The sequence below is a fragment of the Mustela putorius genome, unplaced genomic scaffold (genome assembly GCF_011764305.1).
Source record: "Mustela putorius furo isolate JIRA1106 unplaced genomic scaffold, ASM1176430v1.1 tig00537227_pilon_pilon_pilon, whole genome shotgun sequence".
Lineage (NCBI taxonomy): Eukaryota > Metazoa > Chordata > Mammalia > Carnivora > Mustelidae > Mustela > Mustela putorius.
In genome coordinates, this window is record NW_025422368.1 from 21,501,635 (window position 1) to 21,521,554 (window position 19,920).

Below are 19,920 nucleotides of genomic sequence, written 5' to 3' on the forward strand. Positions count from 1 at the left end.
GGATAGCACTCTTCTGTAGGTTTTAAATAAGATTGACCTTAAAATTTAGAAAGCACATAGTTAAGAGAAAACTTAGGATAAGGAAAAAAGAACAAATGCCTGTCTAAGGTTATATAAATGCAGTCATAATGACTGCATATAGCATCAATGTAAGGGGGTAAATTAGATAAACTGTGGAAAGCACCCAGAACCTCCTCTTTTTCAACCATCCAACAAACAGCAATTATTTTTGTTTTTATACCTACTCATTTCTAACGGTAATAGTGGTAAATAAATTCAGTATTTACCAAAACGCAAAGCCTGAAGGTGACATTAGGAGGACTGTAGATGGGACCACGGAAACACTCAACACTTAGTGCTGGAATTGTGGCGAATGAGCACTTGGGGGAAAGACAGTATTCCTATACCAGCATCCGGGAAATACAGCTTGGTATATCTGAAATCAACCCTAAACAGAAATTTTAGCATGGATTATTAAACAAGTGGTCAAGAAAACTTGATAGGGAAGTACCCAGGAAGAGCCAGAATGAGTCACTCTTAGAAACACCATGCTTCATTTCCCTTTCTGAAATGACTAGATCAGGGGTCAGCAAACTTCAGCCTGCTTCCTGTTTTTTAAAATCTTATTGGAATACATGCATTCATGCATTCATGGGTTGTCTATTGAGGTTCTGTGCCACAAAGGCAGACATGAGTAGCGCCTGACTTCATAGGAAAAAGTTTGCTGACCCCTTTCTTTAGAGGACAGGAAAATGCTACAGAAGCATTTTTCTTGTATCAAAAATGGCCTCAAAACCAGGATCTCCTCACTACCTAGACTCAGCACTCAGACTTTGACTTTGTGATTCCATCTAATTTGGTTCAGTTGACTGGGCCAAGGACACAATGGGCCTGGAATAGAGTCACTCAGACCAATACAGGGAGTTGACATTGGCAATGAAGATGCTCTCCAAATAGGCAAGTCTCAACCCAGCCGACCAAGTGAGATCCTAAGTGAGCTGAACGGTACACTCAAGGGAGCCCCAAGAACTGACTCCTGGCTATGGCAATGTGAAGGTCCTTGGTGATCTTGACAAGCATATTTCAGTGGGAGTTGGTGGGGGGGGGGTGGTCAAAAGTCAGAATGTTATAGATTCAAGAGAGAAAGGGGAGAGAGGAGGTTATAATGTCCCAAATCCTGTGGGACATTGTGTGATGCAGTGGAGCAAATGGATGTGCTCTACTTCTGTCCCCTTCATCTAGTCACACATCACTGCCTGCCTGAACTGTCACTCTCAGAAGTAGAATCATGAAGAAGTAGAGCATGGGAAATTTTTTTAGTTTTTAAACAATCAATTTTCTCTTTCCTCTAGATCATTCCATCAGTTTAGAAATATGTAGTAGTAGCTCCCATCTAAAACAAACACATTCTCTTTACCACATGTCCCACTCCAGGACAACCATCTCACCAAGGACCTTCATGTTGCCAAATCCAATAGTCAATTCTTGGGCCTCACCTTTCTGGTCCTGTGGGCAGGATCTACCACAACTGATCATTACTTCCATGTGCCGTACTTGGCTTCTGGTATACCAAGACTTCTTGTTTTTCTTTCGACTTTACAGGCTGTTCCTTCTCAGACTTCTCAGCTGATTCCTTTTTATCTCTCCTTCTTCTTAATGCTGCAGGGCTTGGTTCTCACCTTCTTTTCACTAGTATCTAGATTTCTACTCTTAATAACTTCACATATTCCCTTGACTCTAAAGGCGTTATATGTTAAACACTAAGAAGGTTACTTAAATTCCAAACTCTCCCCCAAATTTCAGACTTGTAGATCTGCCCACTTCCTTGATAACTCAAGCTTAAGTTACCATGCCCCAAACTGAACTCTAGACTCTACCCATCATCGCTCCAACAAATACGGAAGAAAAACGTTGTCCCTCACTCTTCCGCATCCCAACAAATTGTCACTATTCAGTTGCTCTGGCCCAAAGGAAAACTTGACCTATCTCCTTTCACATTCACATCCAATCTGTCAGAAAATTTGGGAATTGCAATAAACTTCCTTGAATATATGTCTTCATGTGAACTAGGGAATTTGTCTACAACCTAAATTCCTTGTAGAAAGCCTGCATTTTTAAGATTCCCAAATTTAATGGTCTCATTTTATTCAATTTACTAATGATACTTCTTATGTTTGTTCTATCAACAAATGGGTGATGAATAGGACACTCTTTGCATAAATTATGCTACCGTATTTCATTGATTCTAAGATATCAATTTTTTCTCACATTTAACATGTCTGAAATCCAGACTCAGCGTTTTACAACTGCTATTGGCCAAGTAGCACTCATGGGAAAGCTGGCATTACCAGACTTGGAATTAGCTATTCATACTGATGGTACTTCCAATGGCTTATGGGCATTGGTGATGCCATACATGCTGAGTTTGCCATTTAAAATGTCTTTAAAAAGTTACAATATGACTTGGCATTGAAAAGAGAAATCACTGAACAGAAAGTGCAAAGACAGGAGCAGGACATATATTTGATATCAGTCAAACAAACATTTGTAGTAACACTGAAAAAATGAAACTGAATATTTTCCTGCAAAGCAACATCCAGTCTTCTCATGGAACCTCTGGGAGGAAGAAATCCATATGAAGATAAAGCTGTGTTAGTTTCTGTTATTAAGCTACATGCAAAAATAAAAATGCCTATCACAAGCCAAGCAGCGCAAATGATGGCAGGAAGAATTGCAGATGTCCTCTGAAAACACAGATTAAAAAAAATAATAATAAAAGCCTGGTATGATTAATTCATGAGTGAGTCAGGATTGTCAGCAGAGTACTGCATCATAGTTTAGCGATGTTTTTTCCATTTCAGTGCATAAAATATTGGGTAACTTATAATTTATGGCATCCTGTATTCAATTAAAAGATACATATGTATGAAGGAATACCTTACAGCTAAGAAAATGGGTAAAACAGAGATAAATCTGTATGTACTGACGTGGAAGAATCTCTAAGACAAATTGTAAATGCAAAAACAATAATACAAACAAAATTGTTCATAGTATGGCTGCCATTTAAATAAGAGACAGACAAAAATACAAATATATATAGAGAAAAAGAGAGAGAGAGAGAGAGAGAGAGAGAGAGAGAAGGTACAGCTGGGGAGCCAAAAATAGTCTTCTTCTATGGAGCCTTAATATTGAACAGCTGGCACTGTCAATCAGGGAAGAAAGGATAGACCACTCAAAAAACAGTAATAGAATAATGTGGTATCCATATGGAGAAAAATAAAATTGACTCCCTCATACAAAGTTCACTTCCAAATGGATTTCATCTAAATGGAAAAGCACAACTCTAAAACAGAAGTATGACCATGGAGTAAGGAAGAATTTCTTTAAAACACACAGAAGCCACGAAATAATAAATAAATAAATAAATAAATTTAATTACATTAAAAAGAAACACTTTTTTAAAAAAGATTTATTTTATACAGTGGGGGAGGGGCAGAGACAGAACTTCAAAGAGACTCTGTGCCAAGCACAGAACCCGACATGGGGCTCAATCCCACGACTCTGATGTCATGACCTGAGTTGAAACTAAGGGTCAGATGCTTAACTGACTGAGCCACCCAGGCAACACAGTACTGCTGTTTTCTAAAAGATACCAGTAAGAGAGTGAAAAAGCAAGACTAGCCGAAAAAACAAGCCACAGACTAGAACGCTATTTGCAATACATTGATCTGATAAGGGATGTGTCACAGAATGGAAAGTTACTACTTGTGAAATGTATCTCTGACAAAGAATTTACACCTAGAATATACAAAGACTCTAAAAAAATTGAAAAGACAAATGAATTTTTTTAACGGCAAAGGACTGGCAAAGATAATTCCCAAAAGGATTTTCAATACACAATAAACATATGAAAAGGTATTCAACATAATTTGCCCTCAGGGAAATAAAAATTAAAACTACAAGAAGGTAAGACTCATATATCGGAGTGGATAAAATTAACATGATACTACCGGTGTCAGCAAGGATATGAAGCAAATAGAATTTTCATACATTGTTGGTGGGAAAATAAACTGGTAAAAGCAATCTGGAACTCTGTTTTGCAGTATCTAGTAAAGCAAAACACATATATCCTTCTATTCAATTTAACTCCTAAGTAAATACCAAAGAGAAGCAAGTACATAGGTCAATTATAAGACACATACAAGGATGTGCCCCAGAGGCTTTATTTATAAGAGCCAAAAGTTAGAAACACGCCAATTGTCCATCTGTAATAAGACAATCCTGTATTTGGAGGCAGGAAGTAAAAGGAGGAGAGAAAATAAAGAACTACATAGCACACCATGGTTAATTGATTCTAGGGAGGGAAAGGAAATCAACAGAGAAAGATATACAAAAGGTTTCAATTGTACTAGTCACTTTCTACTCCTAACTGTACTAGTCATATTCTAATGTTAACTGGGAGTTAAGTGCATACATTTTCATATTTAATTCTTTTCTTTAAACTATGTGTGTGGGAGTGTGTGTGTAAAAATCTTTGATTATGGGAACCTGAGCAAAGAATTATTGCCAGTTTTGAAAAAAGAGCCTAAAGGTTAATGTACAAACACATGTATGCAAGTAGAGGTAAGAATATGGGCCTCTAGAAGGATATAAGAAAAGGTCACAGGAATTGTTTGGAAGGAGGCAAATGGTGGAACTCTATATCAGAATGAGAGTGAAAGGAAGTTTCCTTACCTTTACATGCCTTTGGTACTATTTGAGTTTGTTACCAGATAGTTTTCCCTCCCCCAAATAGCTCCTTTAACATCTCAGAAAAATACCCCTGTGTACTGTTGGTAGGCAATTAAATTGGCGCAGTCTCTCTGGAAAACAGTATGGAGACTCCCAGGCAAATTAAAAATAGAAATACCATATGATCCAGCAATTTCTGGGTCCTTATCCAAAGAAAACAAAAACACTAACTCCAAAAGAGAAATGCAACTCCGGGCTTACTGCAAAGGATTTACAATAGCCAACATACAGAAACAACCTAAATGTTCACTGAAGGATGAATGGATAAAGAAAATGGAAAACAAAAGGAAAGGAACAAAAGCGAAAATGAACTTTTGGGACTTCATCAAGATAAAAAGCTCCTGCACAGCAAAGGAAATAGTCAACAAAACTAAGAGGCAACCCACAGAATGGGAGAAGATATTTGTAAATAACACTACAGACAAAGGGCTGATATCCAAGATCTATAAAGAACTCATCAAACTCAACACCCAAAAAAACAGGTAATCAAAAAATGGGCAGAAACCATGAACAGACACTTCTCCAAAGAAGACATACAAATGGCTAGCAGACACATGAAAATATGTTCATCATCATAAGCCATCAGGGAGATTAAAATCAAAACCACATTGAGATACCACCTTATACCAGTTAGAATGGCCAAAATTAACAAGGCAGGAAACAAGTGTTGGAGAGTATGTGGAGAAAGGGGAACCCTCTCAAACTGTTGGTGGAATGCAAGTTGGTGCAGCCACTTTGGAAAACAGTGTGGGATTACTTAAGAAATTAAAAATAGAGCTATCCTAGAACCCTGCAATTGCACTACTGGGTATTTACCCCAGAGATACAGATGTAGTGAAAAGAAGGGCCATCTGTACCCCAATGTTCATAGCAGCAATGGCCACAGTTGCCAAACTGTGGAAAGAACCAAGATGCCCTTCAACAGATGAATGGATACAGATGTGGTCCATATATGCAATGGAATATTACTCAGCCATCCGAAATGATGACTACCCAATTTTTACATCAACATCGCTGGGACTAGAGGAGATTATGCTGAGTGAAATAAGTCAAGCAGAGAAAGTCAATTATCATATGGTTTCGCTTACTTATGGAACATGAAGAATAACATGGAGAACATTAGAAGAAGGAAAGGAAAGTGAATTGGGGGAAATCAGAGGAGGAGAAGAACCATGAGAGACTGTGGGCTCTGAGAAACAAATGGGGTTTTAGAGAGGACGGGGAGCAGGTGGGTGGGTGAGCCTGGGGGTGGGTATTGAGGAGGGCACGCACGGACTGCATGGAGCACTGGGTATGGTGCATAAACAATGAATCTTGGAACACTGAAAAAATAAAATTAAATTTAAAAAAAAGAAGAAAGAAAATGTGGTCTACAGATACAATGGAATACTACTTCACCATGAATAGAGAAGGAACGCAGCCTTGCAACAACATGGATGGTCCCTGAGGGCACTATGCGCAATGAAATAAAATGATCTCATTTATATTCAGAATCTAAAACAAAAATGAAAACACACATAAAACAAGCTTGTAGATGCAGAGAACAGATTGGTGGTTACCAGAGGCAGGGGCAGGGTGTGGGAGAAATGGGTAAAGAAGATCAAAATGTACAAACTTGCAGGTATAAAATAAGTCCTGGGGTTGTAACAAACAGCATGGCGACTATAGTTAATAACACTGTATTGTACGTATGAAAGTTGCTAAGAGAATAAATCTTTCAAGTTCTCATCATAAGAAAAAAAATTTTTAAACTATGTATGGTGATGGTTGTTCACCAGACTTACTGTGGTGGTCAATTTGCAATATATGCAAGAATTGATTGGATCTTTATGCACTATGCCTGAGAGATTTACCTGAATTAAAAAAGTCTATCTATCTATCTATCTATCTATCTACCTATCAGAGAGAGAGAGAGAGAGCAAGAGAACACAAGCAGGGGGAGTGGCTGGCGGAGGGAGAAGTAGGCTCCCTGCTGAACAAGGAACCTGATGTGGGGACTTGATCCCAGGACCCTGGGCTCATGACCTGAGCTTAAGGCAGAAGCTTAACTGACTGAACCAACCAGGTATCCCTAAATTTTTTTTTTTTTTTTTAAATAAAATCCTAGAAACAGATTGGCAAATTTGCGTGTGAAAACTGATATCCCTCAACTTGGAAGTATGGTAACTGAACGTAAAGATCGTAGGAGTGTGTTATATAACACAAGTGTGTTTTGTGTGATAGTGTGTGTTATATAATACAGAATATATAACACATTATAATATCTGGAGTGATTAGGTCAAATGTAATTAAAAGCAGGAAAGCTGCTGGCTCAGAGAAGGAAAGGAAATAGACACAAAGGTGGACTGATATGAGAACAAGACAGGAAAGACCTTAGTAGCTCCATCCATCATATTTCCACACTAACCACTGTTATTGAGCCACACCCCATTTCTCCACAGCACAGACCTCCCTCTAGCAGTACACAGTCATTTCATGAGTTTCTATTATGAAAAGTGACTGCTGCACCAGACACGGATTTCCCAGAGAGCAGAAATGTCACATTTGCTCAGCACTGTTTCCCTAGACCCAGCTCCATGGCAGAGAGACTGAGTGCGCAGGCTTCTTATTTCATCACTTTGGGGCTCAGTTTCCTCATCTCTGAAATGCCACCAGGAGCTCCTACTCTCAGGGTTTGCCAGTGCACAGAAAGCACCAAGCACCGTGCCTGAGACTTAGGAGAGCTTCATAATGGCAGGGGTTGGTGACAGTGTCCAACAAGTGACTGCATTTCATCAAAAAGAATGAGGACTTCCCTAAAACGCAGCAGAACTTTCCCAGACTGGGAAAGTAAAATGGGCCAAAGGCATCTTGCTGGGAAACACTAACTCAAGAATTTCCTGGGTTCTATGTTGTCAACTTCTCGCTGCAGTATTGGATCAGCTGACAGGGAAATGGAATCCCAGTTAGGGACCTGGCACAGGTGGGGCAGGTGTCCAGCATGGAGAACTTTCCAGCACTTAGAAGTGATGGACTGGATAGACACATAGTAACCTGCACAGAAATGAGAAACAACATGCCTTGGGAAAACGTTCAGAAATGGGAGATCAGTGGAACAAAACCATTTCTAGAAAATACAAATAAGAGATACCGAAAACACACACACAGACCAAAAGAATATCCTTTCAAGGCATGAGATGATTGCCAGGGGGTGGTGAGGAGATGGGATGAGAGTAGGGAATGAAGATGGAAGGAAATAAGGAACCAAACGGTGGGACCTCAGAGCCCATGATGGGAAGTGCCATGAACTGAGAGGCAGGAAGGGTAAAAATGAAGACAACCAGAAATCATCCCCATGATAATGGTGACACAGACCAGAACAGCCTCAAGAGGCTGTCCATTGGTAGGAGTGGATGGTAGCTGGTGAGAACAAGCTGCATTTCATAGGCTATAATTAACGCAAATAAGCTGGACCTCGAAAAACAAACTCCAGGTTTGAAGATACTTAGATGGGGCTGTTGATCTGAAGCATGTTAACGGAGTTATACAAATGAGAATTTAATATTGTTTATAAGCAGTGGAATCAATGCGTATGTATATGTGTGTGTATATGTATGTATGTGTGTGTATCTCAAATATGATTGCGATAGAATGCATTAAATTGTAGACAAAAGACAAGTTATAGGATCATAACAGAGGCTCAACCCACTGAGCCACCCCGGTGCCCCTTAGTTTTAAAATCTGTTCACATTCTTTCATTTATAGAGGCTAATTGTGAAGAGAAATGATTGTAAGATATACAATATATATACGCATAAGTAAGGGCAGTGAATAAAGGAAATTCTTTTCATGGGAACAGTTACAATTATAGGTTACATTATATGTGTAATATGAAGATTTTACAAGGTGATAAAAGGAAAAGAAAGGTCTATGAAATTTATGTCCTTAAGCTTCCCATGTAGTGAACCAGAAATCAAGGGTTGGACCATTTGGCAGCGGGAGTTTTATAAATGGGAGCGCTAATGAAAATGTCATTCTGAAAGATTTCCAGAAGTTGTGAATGGGGAAACTGTTTATGTGAAGTGACTGAAAATGCGCTGCACTGTTCAGATTGTATTCTGGGCATCCGAGGCTGCAATTAACCAAAGCAGACTGCTTCTCTAGTGGGGCTCAGCTCCAGAGATTTACGTAGGGGCGCTCTGAGTGTAGAAGTAGGAGTTAAGGGGTGCCTGGATGGCTCAGTCATGATCCCAGGGAGCCCCGTATCCATCTCTCTGCTTAGCATGGAGTCTTTCTGCCTCTCCCTCTGTCTGCCGCTCTGCCTACTTGTGCTCTGTCAAATAAATAAATAAAATCTTTAAATATATATATTAAAAAAAAAAGAAGAGGTATGAGTTAACTGAATATGAGGGATTCCTCCCCTTCTGCATGAGCCAAAGACAGTCTGTCTAGGAGAACAGCTGAAAAAGCCAAGTCTGCTGGTGGCTTGCAGATCTGTGGCCTCAGCCTGGGACCTGGTCAAAGGGGCTGAGTGGGCTGTCGCTCCACCATCAGACTTGATTCTTCTCCGTGACACAGATCTCAGCCCTGCTACTATCCAGTGCAGCCTCACTCTGTCACCTCTCCAATCATCTCCGGTGGGATGAGAGGACACTGAGAAAAACTGGAAACGTGAAAGGCTGAACGCCATGATAACATGGGATTTCAGAATTCATGGTTGTGCCTATTTTGTTATAGACTGTGGTCAAAGCACTCGTACCTTATTAGAATCACTAAGGAAATAAAGCCTGTGTCTGTTTGTACGTTCATATAGCTGTACCTGCTTGGAGTTACTAAACAGAGTGAAGCTGGATAAAACAGATGTTAAAATCAGCAAAACCCAGCTTCTTTAGAGGTAAGGCTGCTCGGTATCCTGTACTGATTCTGATAGCCATGTAATTTTAACTTCTTGTCCGATAAAATGAAAATCTAGAAATTGTTCATGTAAATGTTCTTTATTTAAATAGTAGGCTTTCAGATTTTATCTTAATTTCCAATTGACACATAATCCGCAGTAGTCTGAGGCACTCCAGCTTTTAGTTTCTGTTTAAGTTTTTTACTCCCTATAAAAAAACATTTTAGAAGATAGTAAAGGGATGTTCAAATTCTTTTCTTAATGAGAAATCTTTTGGTAACGTGAATGATTTTACTCTCTAAACTTTTTCCAAGAGGTTTATGTATTAATGTTCAGCATTTTGTTTAGTAATATGAACTTCATGGGAAAAAATTTTTTTAAAAAAATTTCTACCCATTGGCAGCCTGGTATATTTTACTGGCAAGCTCTACCCAGTAGTTATATACTAATAGATAATTATAAATGTCCCAATAAAATACTATTCTGTTTATCATAATCCTAAATCTAACAAGCTTTTAGTAATAGACTCGATTATTATCGAATAAGTCTGGAAGACATATAAAGAACTGCACAAAAACATTCATATGTAGGTATTACCTATGTAAGTCAGTAAAAATGAAGGGTCAGTTAATGATAAACATGTGAAGAAGCAGAACACTTTGCAAACATAATGAAATTCGTAAGCTGATAGGAGAACCACTCTCTTATCACATGGCTGCTGCCGAATCAAACTGGGCATAAGAAGGAATAATTAACACTGGACTGTTGTATCATGGCCCCTGAAAGTGAAAATGACACCGTGCCCTTGGGACGAAGGTGAGCTTTCAAAGATGTAAATATTTCTGCCTGGTGCCAGTTGGCCATCCCAGGAGCAAATAAAGCTTTAAAGACTGCTAGCCATATACTTAATTCTTTCCCAAGGCTTGAGATGGTGATACTCTTGAAAGTAGTAAGGAAATCCCTGGAAAGTTTGCTTAAATGCAGGGTCTCTGATCTTGGCTCCACAGACTTAAATTATTTGGCTCTGGGCTGGAGCTCAATACAGATGAGTGGGTTGTAGAACACTGACTATTCGACCCTCACAGGGGACTACCACACCCAGGACTAGACACTGGGCACACGAGATTAAGGCAGGGTGAGATCACTTAATAAATTACCCCAACATATATTTATTTGCTCATTCAAAGAAGTCAAAACACCTCCTGGATCGAAGACCCACTTAATCAATTCATCTAACCATGAAAAGAACTGGAAACAAAAATAATGTGGATATTAGCCAGCAGAAGACAAGACCAAAACATCAGATAACTGATACAGAGGTGAGTCTGCAATTATTCGGTGAAGCCAGTGACAAGGCAGAGCCATCAATTTCCTTCAATTCTTAACTTACTACTTGTAAAGCAGATTTTGAAAAATTCTTGATTTTGAGATCCAAAGCACGATCAAGTAGGTAAGTTGATAGTCCAGTGGGAGAGAACTACTTGGCCGAGCTTTTATCACTGAGGTTCCTAAATTCCGCCCGGCATCAGAAACACCATTCTGATCTACTCAATGAGTATCTCTGTGGATTGGGGTCAAGATGTATATTTAAAAAAATACCTGGGGGTGCCTGGGTGTCTCAGTGGGTTAAGCCTCTGCCTTCAGCTCAGGACATGATCTCAGGGTCCTGGCATCAAGGCCCACATCGGCCTCTCTGCTCAGCAGGGAGTCTGCTTCCCCCTCTCTCTCTGCCTCTCTGCCTACTTGTAATCACTCTGAGTCAAATAAATAAAATCTTTAAAAAATAAAAAAATAAATGAAAAAAAAAAACCAGGGTGGGGGCACCTAGATGGTTGTCAGTAGTCAGTTAAGCATCTGACTTGATGTTGACTCAGGTAATGATCTCAGGTTTTAGAGATGGAGCCCTGTGTCAGGCTCCGACTTGGGGTTGAGCCTGGTTAAGATTGTGTTTCTCCCTCTCCCTCCTCAGCCAATCAATCAATCATCAGTCAAACAAACAAACTTGGGTGATTCAAATGCAAAAATTTGAAGATCACCAATAGAGAGGATTATTGTGACAACAGGCTAGACTATAAAATCAGATTTATAAACTTGTCTAACTCTAGGTTATAGGATTCTGGAACTCTGAACAATTTACTAAATTGCAGAACAAAATACACTACGAAACTATAGACCAATACCTTTTAGGAGCATTGACAAAAATTCTTAACAAAATGCTTGCAAACTGAATACAAGATTTAATATGAATTATTCATGGTAGCTAAGTAGGATTTAGTCCAGGAATGCAAGGTTGTTTTAACACCAAAAAAACGAATATAACAAATATAATTTAGAATAAGGGACAAAAACACATAATCCTGTCAAGACATTTAGAAAAAGCCATCAACAATATCTAACATACATTCATAACAAAACTTTCAACAAACTCAGAATAGAAGAATCAGATCTTAGAATGGGAAAGTACTTCAGAATAAACACAAGACAGTGCTTCCAGAGTAGTAACAATGTTTCAACAAACTTTTAAAAACCGTTTCTTCCTATCCTAAAATATAAACACTAAAAATAAAATATATAAATAAAATATAAAATTAAAAATAGACTTTATTAATACAAAAATGCCAGAGATATAAGGAGTAGATAACTTTTGTTATTGTCTCAATTCTTCCAAATTTGTTAGGGAGACTGCACTTCATGAAATTCATTGCCTGGATTCATCATAGTCTTTCAAAAGGCATCCAAAGGATGCCAAAGAACCACTTAGGTATTTTTTCCATGGCCTTATATATTTCCATACTTCTGGCATTCAGATGTCAGAATAGAGAAACTGGTAAGCATATAATTACCTAGTAGAGAGCAGAATGCCTAGACTACAGCAAAAGAATGTCATCTTCTACCTATTCCTAAAAATCTCATATGCCACAGCCCCTTCATTTGCTACCCACACTCAACCCCCCCGCCATGATCCCTCCACACCACCCACTCTCCATAAGACCACAGCTGCCTAGAAGAGGAAGGAGACAAGTAATAGGGTCTTTACAGGACACCCACCCAAGTGGCCTTAGGTTCTCCAGGCATGTCCTCCTTTTGCAAGGGCACCAACCAGCAGATCTTATCATCCTGATGTGTAAAGCCAAGACTCTAGCTCTCAAGGTCCTTCCCTAAAACCCATTGTGTGAACTTCATTTTCAACATTTCCTATGGGGGAAGAGGGACTTCTACTCCCACTCCTTGGTAATCCCAAGACTTCAGGAAAATGAAAATTAAAAGCAGCAGCTCTCCCTCCTCCAAATTTCAAAATCATTACCACGTCCACCTTGGAGAACTGCTGCCAGGAGAAGAGACATTACACTGAAGAATTACTCTGAGGAAACTCAGGAAAATATAAGGATACTGGTGAATCTTGAGTAAGGGAAGACAAACAGCCTTGCTCATTGCTCATTCCTTGACTCATCTACATTGGTAACTATGGCTGCTTCTGTACCACAATGTTGGAATTGAGTTGTTGTGACAGAAACTATATGGCCCACAAAGCCTGATATATTTACCATCTGGCCCTTTAAAGAAAATGTTTGCTGATACCTGGTTTTGATAATCAGGAGAAAGGAGTCATTTATGTTATTGGGGGCTATCAAATTATATCCCAGAAGTTTCTCACATGAAGAAATGATGATAAGCTGCCCACCCAGAAACAGGGAGTCAGTTTGTACCTCAGTTCCGATGAATGTGGGACGAATATACAGACTAGCAGATGTTGAATGGGGGACCCATTCTTGATCCAATTTCACAAGCTCTTTAATACACTCTAAAAGCTCTTCCTTGTCAAATACCTGAAGGAATGGAAAACATAATGAAGAGTGAGATTTTCCTACATTGTAGCTATAAGAAATGATCCTCATGAAAGCTTTAGAATGTTAAAAAAAAAAAAAAAGAAGAAGTAATAATATAACCATTTTTTCCCCTGATTTTTTTCTCTAAAATTGTGATGGGATGATAGATTATCTTCATGGAGGAGATAAAATAGTGGATCCCTATCTCTTACCATAGCAAATACCAATTATAGTTGGATTATACATTTAAATATGATAAAACATTAAGACTTTTATAAAGTAAAAATCAAAAAAATACCTCTGTCACCTTAAGGTAGAAAAGAGTTTTGCTTTTTTTCATCTTTAAGATTTATGTATTTAGGGGTGCCTGGGTGGCTCAGAGGGTTTAGCCTCTGCCTTCAGCTCAGGGCATGAGCTCAGGGTCCTAGGATCGAGCCCTGCATCGGGCTCTCTGTTCAGTGGGAAGCCTGCTTCTCCCTCTCTCTCTGCCTGCATCTCTGTCTACTTGTGATCTGTCAAATAAATAAATAAATACAATCTTTAAAAAAAAAAAATTATTTATTTAGGGACGCTTGAGTGGCTCAGTGGGTTAAGCTGCCTTTGGCTCAGGTCATGATCTCAGGGTCCTAGGATCAAGCCCCGCATCGGCTCTCTGCTTGGCGGTGAGACCGCTTCCCCCTACCCCCGTGCCTACTTGCGATCTCTCTGTCAAATGGATAAATAAAATCTTAAGAAAAAAAAAAGATTTATTTATTTATTTATTTGAAATAGCACAGCACGCACTAGAGTGGCAGGGTGGGGCAGAGAGAGAGGGAGTCCTTACACAGATTCCATGCTGAGAAGCAACAAATTGGGTGAAGTTACTCATAACCCCTAACTAACCAAGTATCATAACTTGAATCTGTTAAGATATTCTGAAAATGAGTAAGAAAGACACAGATAACCCAAGGGAAAAATGGGCAAAGGCAAAGAGAAGTTTATTTCTAAGGAGGAAAATGTTTTCATATATTAGATGGGTGACAGATTCTAAAATAAGTTAGTTTCTACTCACTTAACAGGGCAAAGAAACATACTTTCAGAGATGTAGGTCACGGGTTATCCAGGGTTGAAATGACTCAGAAATACATATCTAAGTAGAACTCATGACATTAAGAACTGCCTACTTAAATGAGAACTTAGAACAGCAACCGCAGCATAAGAATATAGAATTCAGGATTGCCAATCATACAGGACATATCGTCACTCTGAGTCACTGAAGATTTAGTGACAACAGAACTTGACTAGGAATTAAAAAATCTTGCACCCAATTTCTTGCCCTGTCCCTTTACTCTGTGACTTTAGGCCAGTCATGTAAGCTCTTGAGGCTTGAGATTTCTTCTAGGTACAAACGTGCTACTAAAACACACAACACATACTTTTTTTTTTTTTAAAAAAACACATACCTTCTGGAGGATTACTGTTATGATTAAATAGAGAAGGAATGTAAAACCACATAACACACTTTATGGCAGAGCTGAGGTCCAACAGATGTTAATTCCCTTTCCTGCTGCCCCCACTTTAAAGTATTTCCTGGTAATTTGTCTGTTGTGGCACAAGAGTGAAACTAGTCCAAAGAATGTACCTTCATTTCCCTTCTGGCACTATATTATGGCCCCTGAAGGAGGTGAGTGAAGCATGGGTCACAAAAATAGGAAGGAGAAGGAAGATCCTGCTAAAATGGAGTAGTTACTTGGGCTTCTTCAAAGTACAGCCTGGGCTGGGCTCCTGAACGTTAGGTATGCAGAATTTGCAAAAGAAGAAAAAGACTCCTACAGTTCAGAAAGGCAACCTGGTCATGTATCAGGGAAGGGCAGTAATTGAAGACACTTCTTACCTGGATGTGAGCCATAGGACCTAAATCCAACCCACCATATAATGAATTCTGCTGTTTAACGATGTTATAGACAGTCACCAATGGCCATAACAATCTACTTTGATATCATTTTCTTAAAAAAAAAAGAAAGCTTGGGCTAAAATATTAAAATAATTAAATCATTGCAAACTTGCTAGTGTCCCAACCAATTGAGCAAAAATACTCCTAAAATACCTGTGTGGCACACCCTATTTCCCATTTCACATATTATAATTTCATAGGATCTTCACATTTTATATATTTTAGTTTGAGGTATATTTTTCTTCCAACCCCCCATGGACATTTATGAAGAAACAGATCGTGGAACTGCCAAGTGGTATTGGTTATTTCCTTGTATTTTTACCTCATTCATTACAAAGTAGATGAGAAGTACCTTAAGAACTCTCATGATTTGTACTGAATATTGATCTAACTATAGTTGAACCTTGAACAACATGGATCTGAACTGCATAGGTCCATTTGCATGTGGCTTTTTTTTTAATGTATAGTTTCTATAAACATATTTTCTCTCCAGTATGATTTCCTTAATCACACTTCCTTTTCTCCAGCTCTCTTTGTTACAAGAATCAAGTCTACAATACGTATAATACATAATATATGTGTTGATTAACTGTGTATGTTTTGGAAAGGCTTCCTAGTCAACAGTAAGTTAAGTAAGTTAACAGTGGTTAAGTTTTGGGGAGATTTTCAATGGCTTGGGGTCAGTGCTCCTAACCCCTGCCTTCCTCAAGGATCAACTGTATTCAGAAAGGATTTGTTTTGTGGTAAAATCACAGTGACTCATCACATCTGGAGAAACACAAAAGAAACTCCTAAATTTACATACCGGCAGAGTGGCCCTCACAGCAGATCGGTGCATTCTATCCATGTTGAGGTCTGGCCGAAACAGTCGAATTTTATTATCTACTCCTCGAAATGCCTTCAGTCCTTCAAACAACTAAAGATAACAGGAGAAATAAATCTTAGGGGATAACAAAATGAAAACAATCTCTGTATTTAAAAGACTGGCTTTCTGGGGCGCTTGGGTGGCTCAGTGGGTTAAAGCCTCTGCATTTAGCTCAGGTTGTGATCCCAGCATCCTGGGATCGAGCCCTGCGTTGGGCTCTCTGCTCAGCAAGGAGCCTGCTTCCTCCTCTCTCTCTCTTCCTGCCTCTCTGCCTACTTGTGATCTCTGTCTGTCAAATTAAAAAAAAAAAAAAAATGACTGGCTTTTCTGTGGGCACACATCTTCTTCATCATGCCAAGCTCTCGATGTTGACCAAAGATTTCTAAATCTAGACAACAGTTGACAGGCTGGTTATTGTAGCTAGACTAAAAACAAACTCTTTTCGTACCAAATTCTGATGGGAATTCAAAGTTACCCTTTCCTTAGCAGGACCCGTACTGCCAAATAACACCTCCATGGAGGTGGGGAGAGCAATCACACAACGTGGGCTAACTGCCCAGTTAATGAACAGGGAAGCAAAGAACCCACTCTTGCGCCCTAAACACATGCGCCTCCTTTCATTTAATCTGGCTCATTCAAACTCTGGATCGTAGGTAATCTAGATGTGACCTGGGCTGGTTTAGTCCCCCAAATCACAGAAGCCCAGCAACTCAAGGCCATCCCATGGTAGGGGCAGGGCATTGCCTCAAAACGCCAAGGCCAGAAGAACCACTGGGCAGAGAAGTTAAAAGACTCTGAAGTAGCTGCGTATGGATAAACACAGAGAAAAGAGAAAAACCAATAATTTTAGTGGGAAATCTTAACACCGGTTCTTTAGATAACTGATAGAACAAACAGGCTGAAACTCGGCAAAGATATGGCCAATTTGAACAACAGGAACAACAAACTAAGCTAATGGACAGAGAGAACCCTGCACACAGCACCTGCAAAATGCATGCTCTTTTCACACATTTTCCAACCAGAAACCAGAAATCAGGATCGGAAATAGGATGACAAAATGTCAACATTTTGGCAAGGAAGAAACTCATCGTTAAGTAAAGTATTAGTCAAAGAAGAAAAATAATGGAATTTAGAAAATTTATTGAACTGAAGGACAGCTGGGCCCTTAGAAGCTTATAGTCTCAAAGCTCAGCTCACGTGAGAAAAGAAATCTAAATCATGTAGCACAATTTCAAAGCACTAGATTAGATCTAAGGGCAAATATTTAACTTATTAAATGGAACAGGGGTAAAGCTTCAGTTAAAAGAGAAGGTTGTCAGATTTTGGACTCAGTTGAGAACATCTGAAACATACCAGAAGCAAAAAGACATAGCTAGCAAAATGTCATACATACTTTCTAAAGTAAAGCTGGTGAGGTTATATTGTTAGTAAATATAAAACAAAATTAAACTTTATTTTAAGAAAATTAATAAATTTTATTTTTTTTTAAGTTTTTATTTATTTATTTGACAGAGATCACAAGTAGGCAGAGAGGTAGGCAGAGAGAAAGGAGGAAGCAGGCTCCCTGCTGAGCAGAGAGCCTGATGTGGGGCTTGATCCCAGGACCCTAAGACCATGACCTGAGCTGAAGGCAGAGGCTTAACCCACTGAACCGCCCAGGCTCCCCAAACTTAATAAATTTTAATTAGTAAATATAAAACAAAATCAGTAGATACAAAATTAGTTTTAAATTAAATTTTACCAGAGGTTAAAGAAAGTGACTTCATAGGGTTCTAATTGCTTCATTTACTTCACTTTAATTTTAAAATTGTAGGCACCTGATGTGGGTTCAAGTATATGTAAAAATTATATAATACTCTCATTAAGCAGCACAGATGCAAAATATACTAAGGGATAACACAGCATGACAAAGTTGGACTTATCTCAGGAACAGAGGTTGATTTAACATTTAGAAAAATCAATTAATGAGGGACGTCTGGGTGGCTCAGTGGGTTAAGCCACTGTCTTCAGCTCAGGTCATGATCCCAGGGTCCTGGGATCGAGCCCCAAATCAGGCTCTCTGCTCAGCAGGGAGCCTGCTTCCTCCTCTCTCTCTGCCTGCCTCTCTGCCTGCTTGTCATCTCTCTCTGTCAAATAAATAAATAAAATCTTTAAAAAAAAAAAAAAGAAAGAAAAATCAATGAATGAGATTCATTATACTCATAGCCTTGATGAAGAAAAAAGCGATATGATCATCTCATTAGATGTGGTAAATGCAACTGATAAAACTGAACACTCTTTTGAGATTTTTTTTTTTCTAAGTTTCCTAGATAACTAAGAAGGAAACTTTGGTAATTGATAAAGAATATCTACAATGAACTTGCAGCAAATATTGTGCTTAATGATAAAATTTAAAGCCTTCCTTTTCAGAGTGGGAACATCACAAATTGCCTGCTGTGACTACTTTAATTCAATACTATACAAGCGTAATAAGTCAAATATATCAAATAAATAATCATGTAAAAAGCATTGGGTTGAAAAGAAAAAAAAACTGTCACAGATTATAAAACATAGATAAGATTAAATATGTAGAAAATCCAGAAAAACCAACATCCTCCTTTGAAATTATTTGGTTAGGCAAGGTAACCAAATGCAAAATTATATTCCTATGTAACAGAAAATAAAAACACTATTTATGATAGACTTAAGAGAGGACTATTTGGGGGCGGGGAGGGCCTAAAAGAAGAGAAGATCCATAAGGACAACATAAAACCTTATCAAGTCATTGGAGGCCTAACTAAATGTAGAAAGCTACTGCACACTCCTGGATCCAAAGACTCAATATCATCAAGATACTGATTCTCCCAAACTGATTTATATACTCCATGTAATCCAACTGAAAATCAGGTCAGGGCATTTTATTTTCTTTGAACAAACTAAATTACAAAAGTTGACTGACTTGATAAACAGAGTTTAAGAGTGATATGGAAAAGCAAACGGCTGAGAAGATGCAAAGCATTCCTGAGAGGGAAAGCAGGACTTGTCCTAGGCAGACATCAAGACTCCATACACTGGAAATCAAGACAGTGTGACATTCGTGCAGATAGACAAGTACAACAACAGAACAGAAGAGAGATCCAGATAGACAATGCAATGAAAATGAAGACCCAGAAGCAGACCCATACAAATGTGATAGAGGAGGCAGGGAAAAAAGGAGAGAAAAAAAGAACAGTACTTAAAAAAAAAAAAGATTTATTTATTTATGTATGGGAGCAGGGAGAGAGGGAGACAGAATCCCAAACAGAATCCCAAACTGCACTGAGCATGGAACCCGATACCATCCTTGATCTTAGGACACTGAGCTCACCCACCTGAGCTGAAACCAGTCGGTCCCTTAACCATCTATACCAGCAAGGTGCCCCAAAGAATAGTCCCTTTTAAATGGTGCTATTCAACAGGGTATCCACTGGGAGAAAAAAACAAATTGGACCCCTACCTATATAAAAACCAGCTTCTAGGAGTAAAGATCTTCCTGTGAAAGACAAAATCAATAATACAGAAAGATGCCATTAAGATATGAGGTTAGGAAAAGAATCTTTAGACAAGATTCCCAAACTACCAAATATAAAGCAAGGATCGATAAATTCCACTT

General features: G+C 38.8%; 1 protein-coding gene across 4 annotated transcripts in view; it reads right to left on the minus strand.

Moving 5' to 3' along the window:
* The window catches only part of BCAT1 (branched chain amino acid transaminase 1), a 112,476-nt gene that overhangs the window by 37,458 nt on the left and 55,098 nt on the right, over positions 1–19,920 (minus strand). For 3 of the 4 annotated variants that reach the window (XM_004775995.3, XM_004775993.3, XM_004775992.3), the window contains 2 exons: positions 16,230–16,340; positions 13,372–13,491 (listed from right to left, as the gene is read on the minus strand). In XM_004775995.3, coding sequence (XP_004776052.1) covers positions 13,372–13,491; positions 16,230–16,340 — 231 coding nt within the window. The remainder of the gene's footprint in view (positions 1–13,371; positions 13,492–16,229; positions 16,341–19,920) is intronic. The other variant, XM_045073366.1, reaches the window with a different exon arrangement.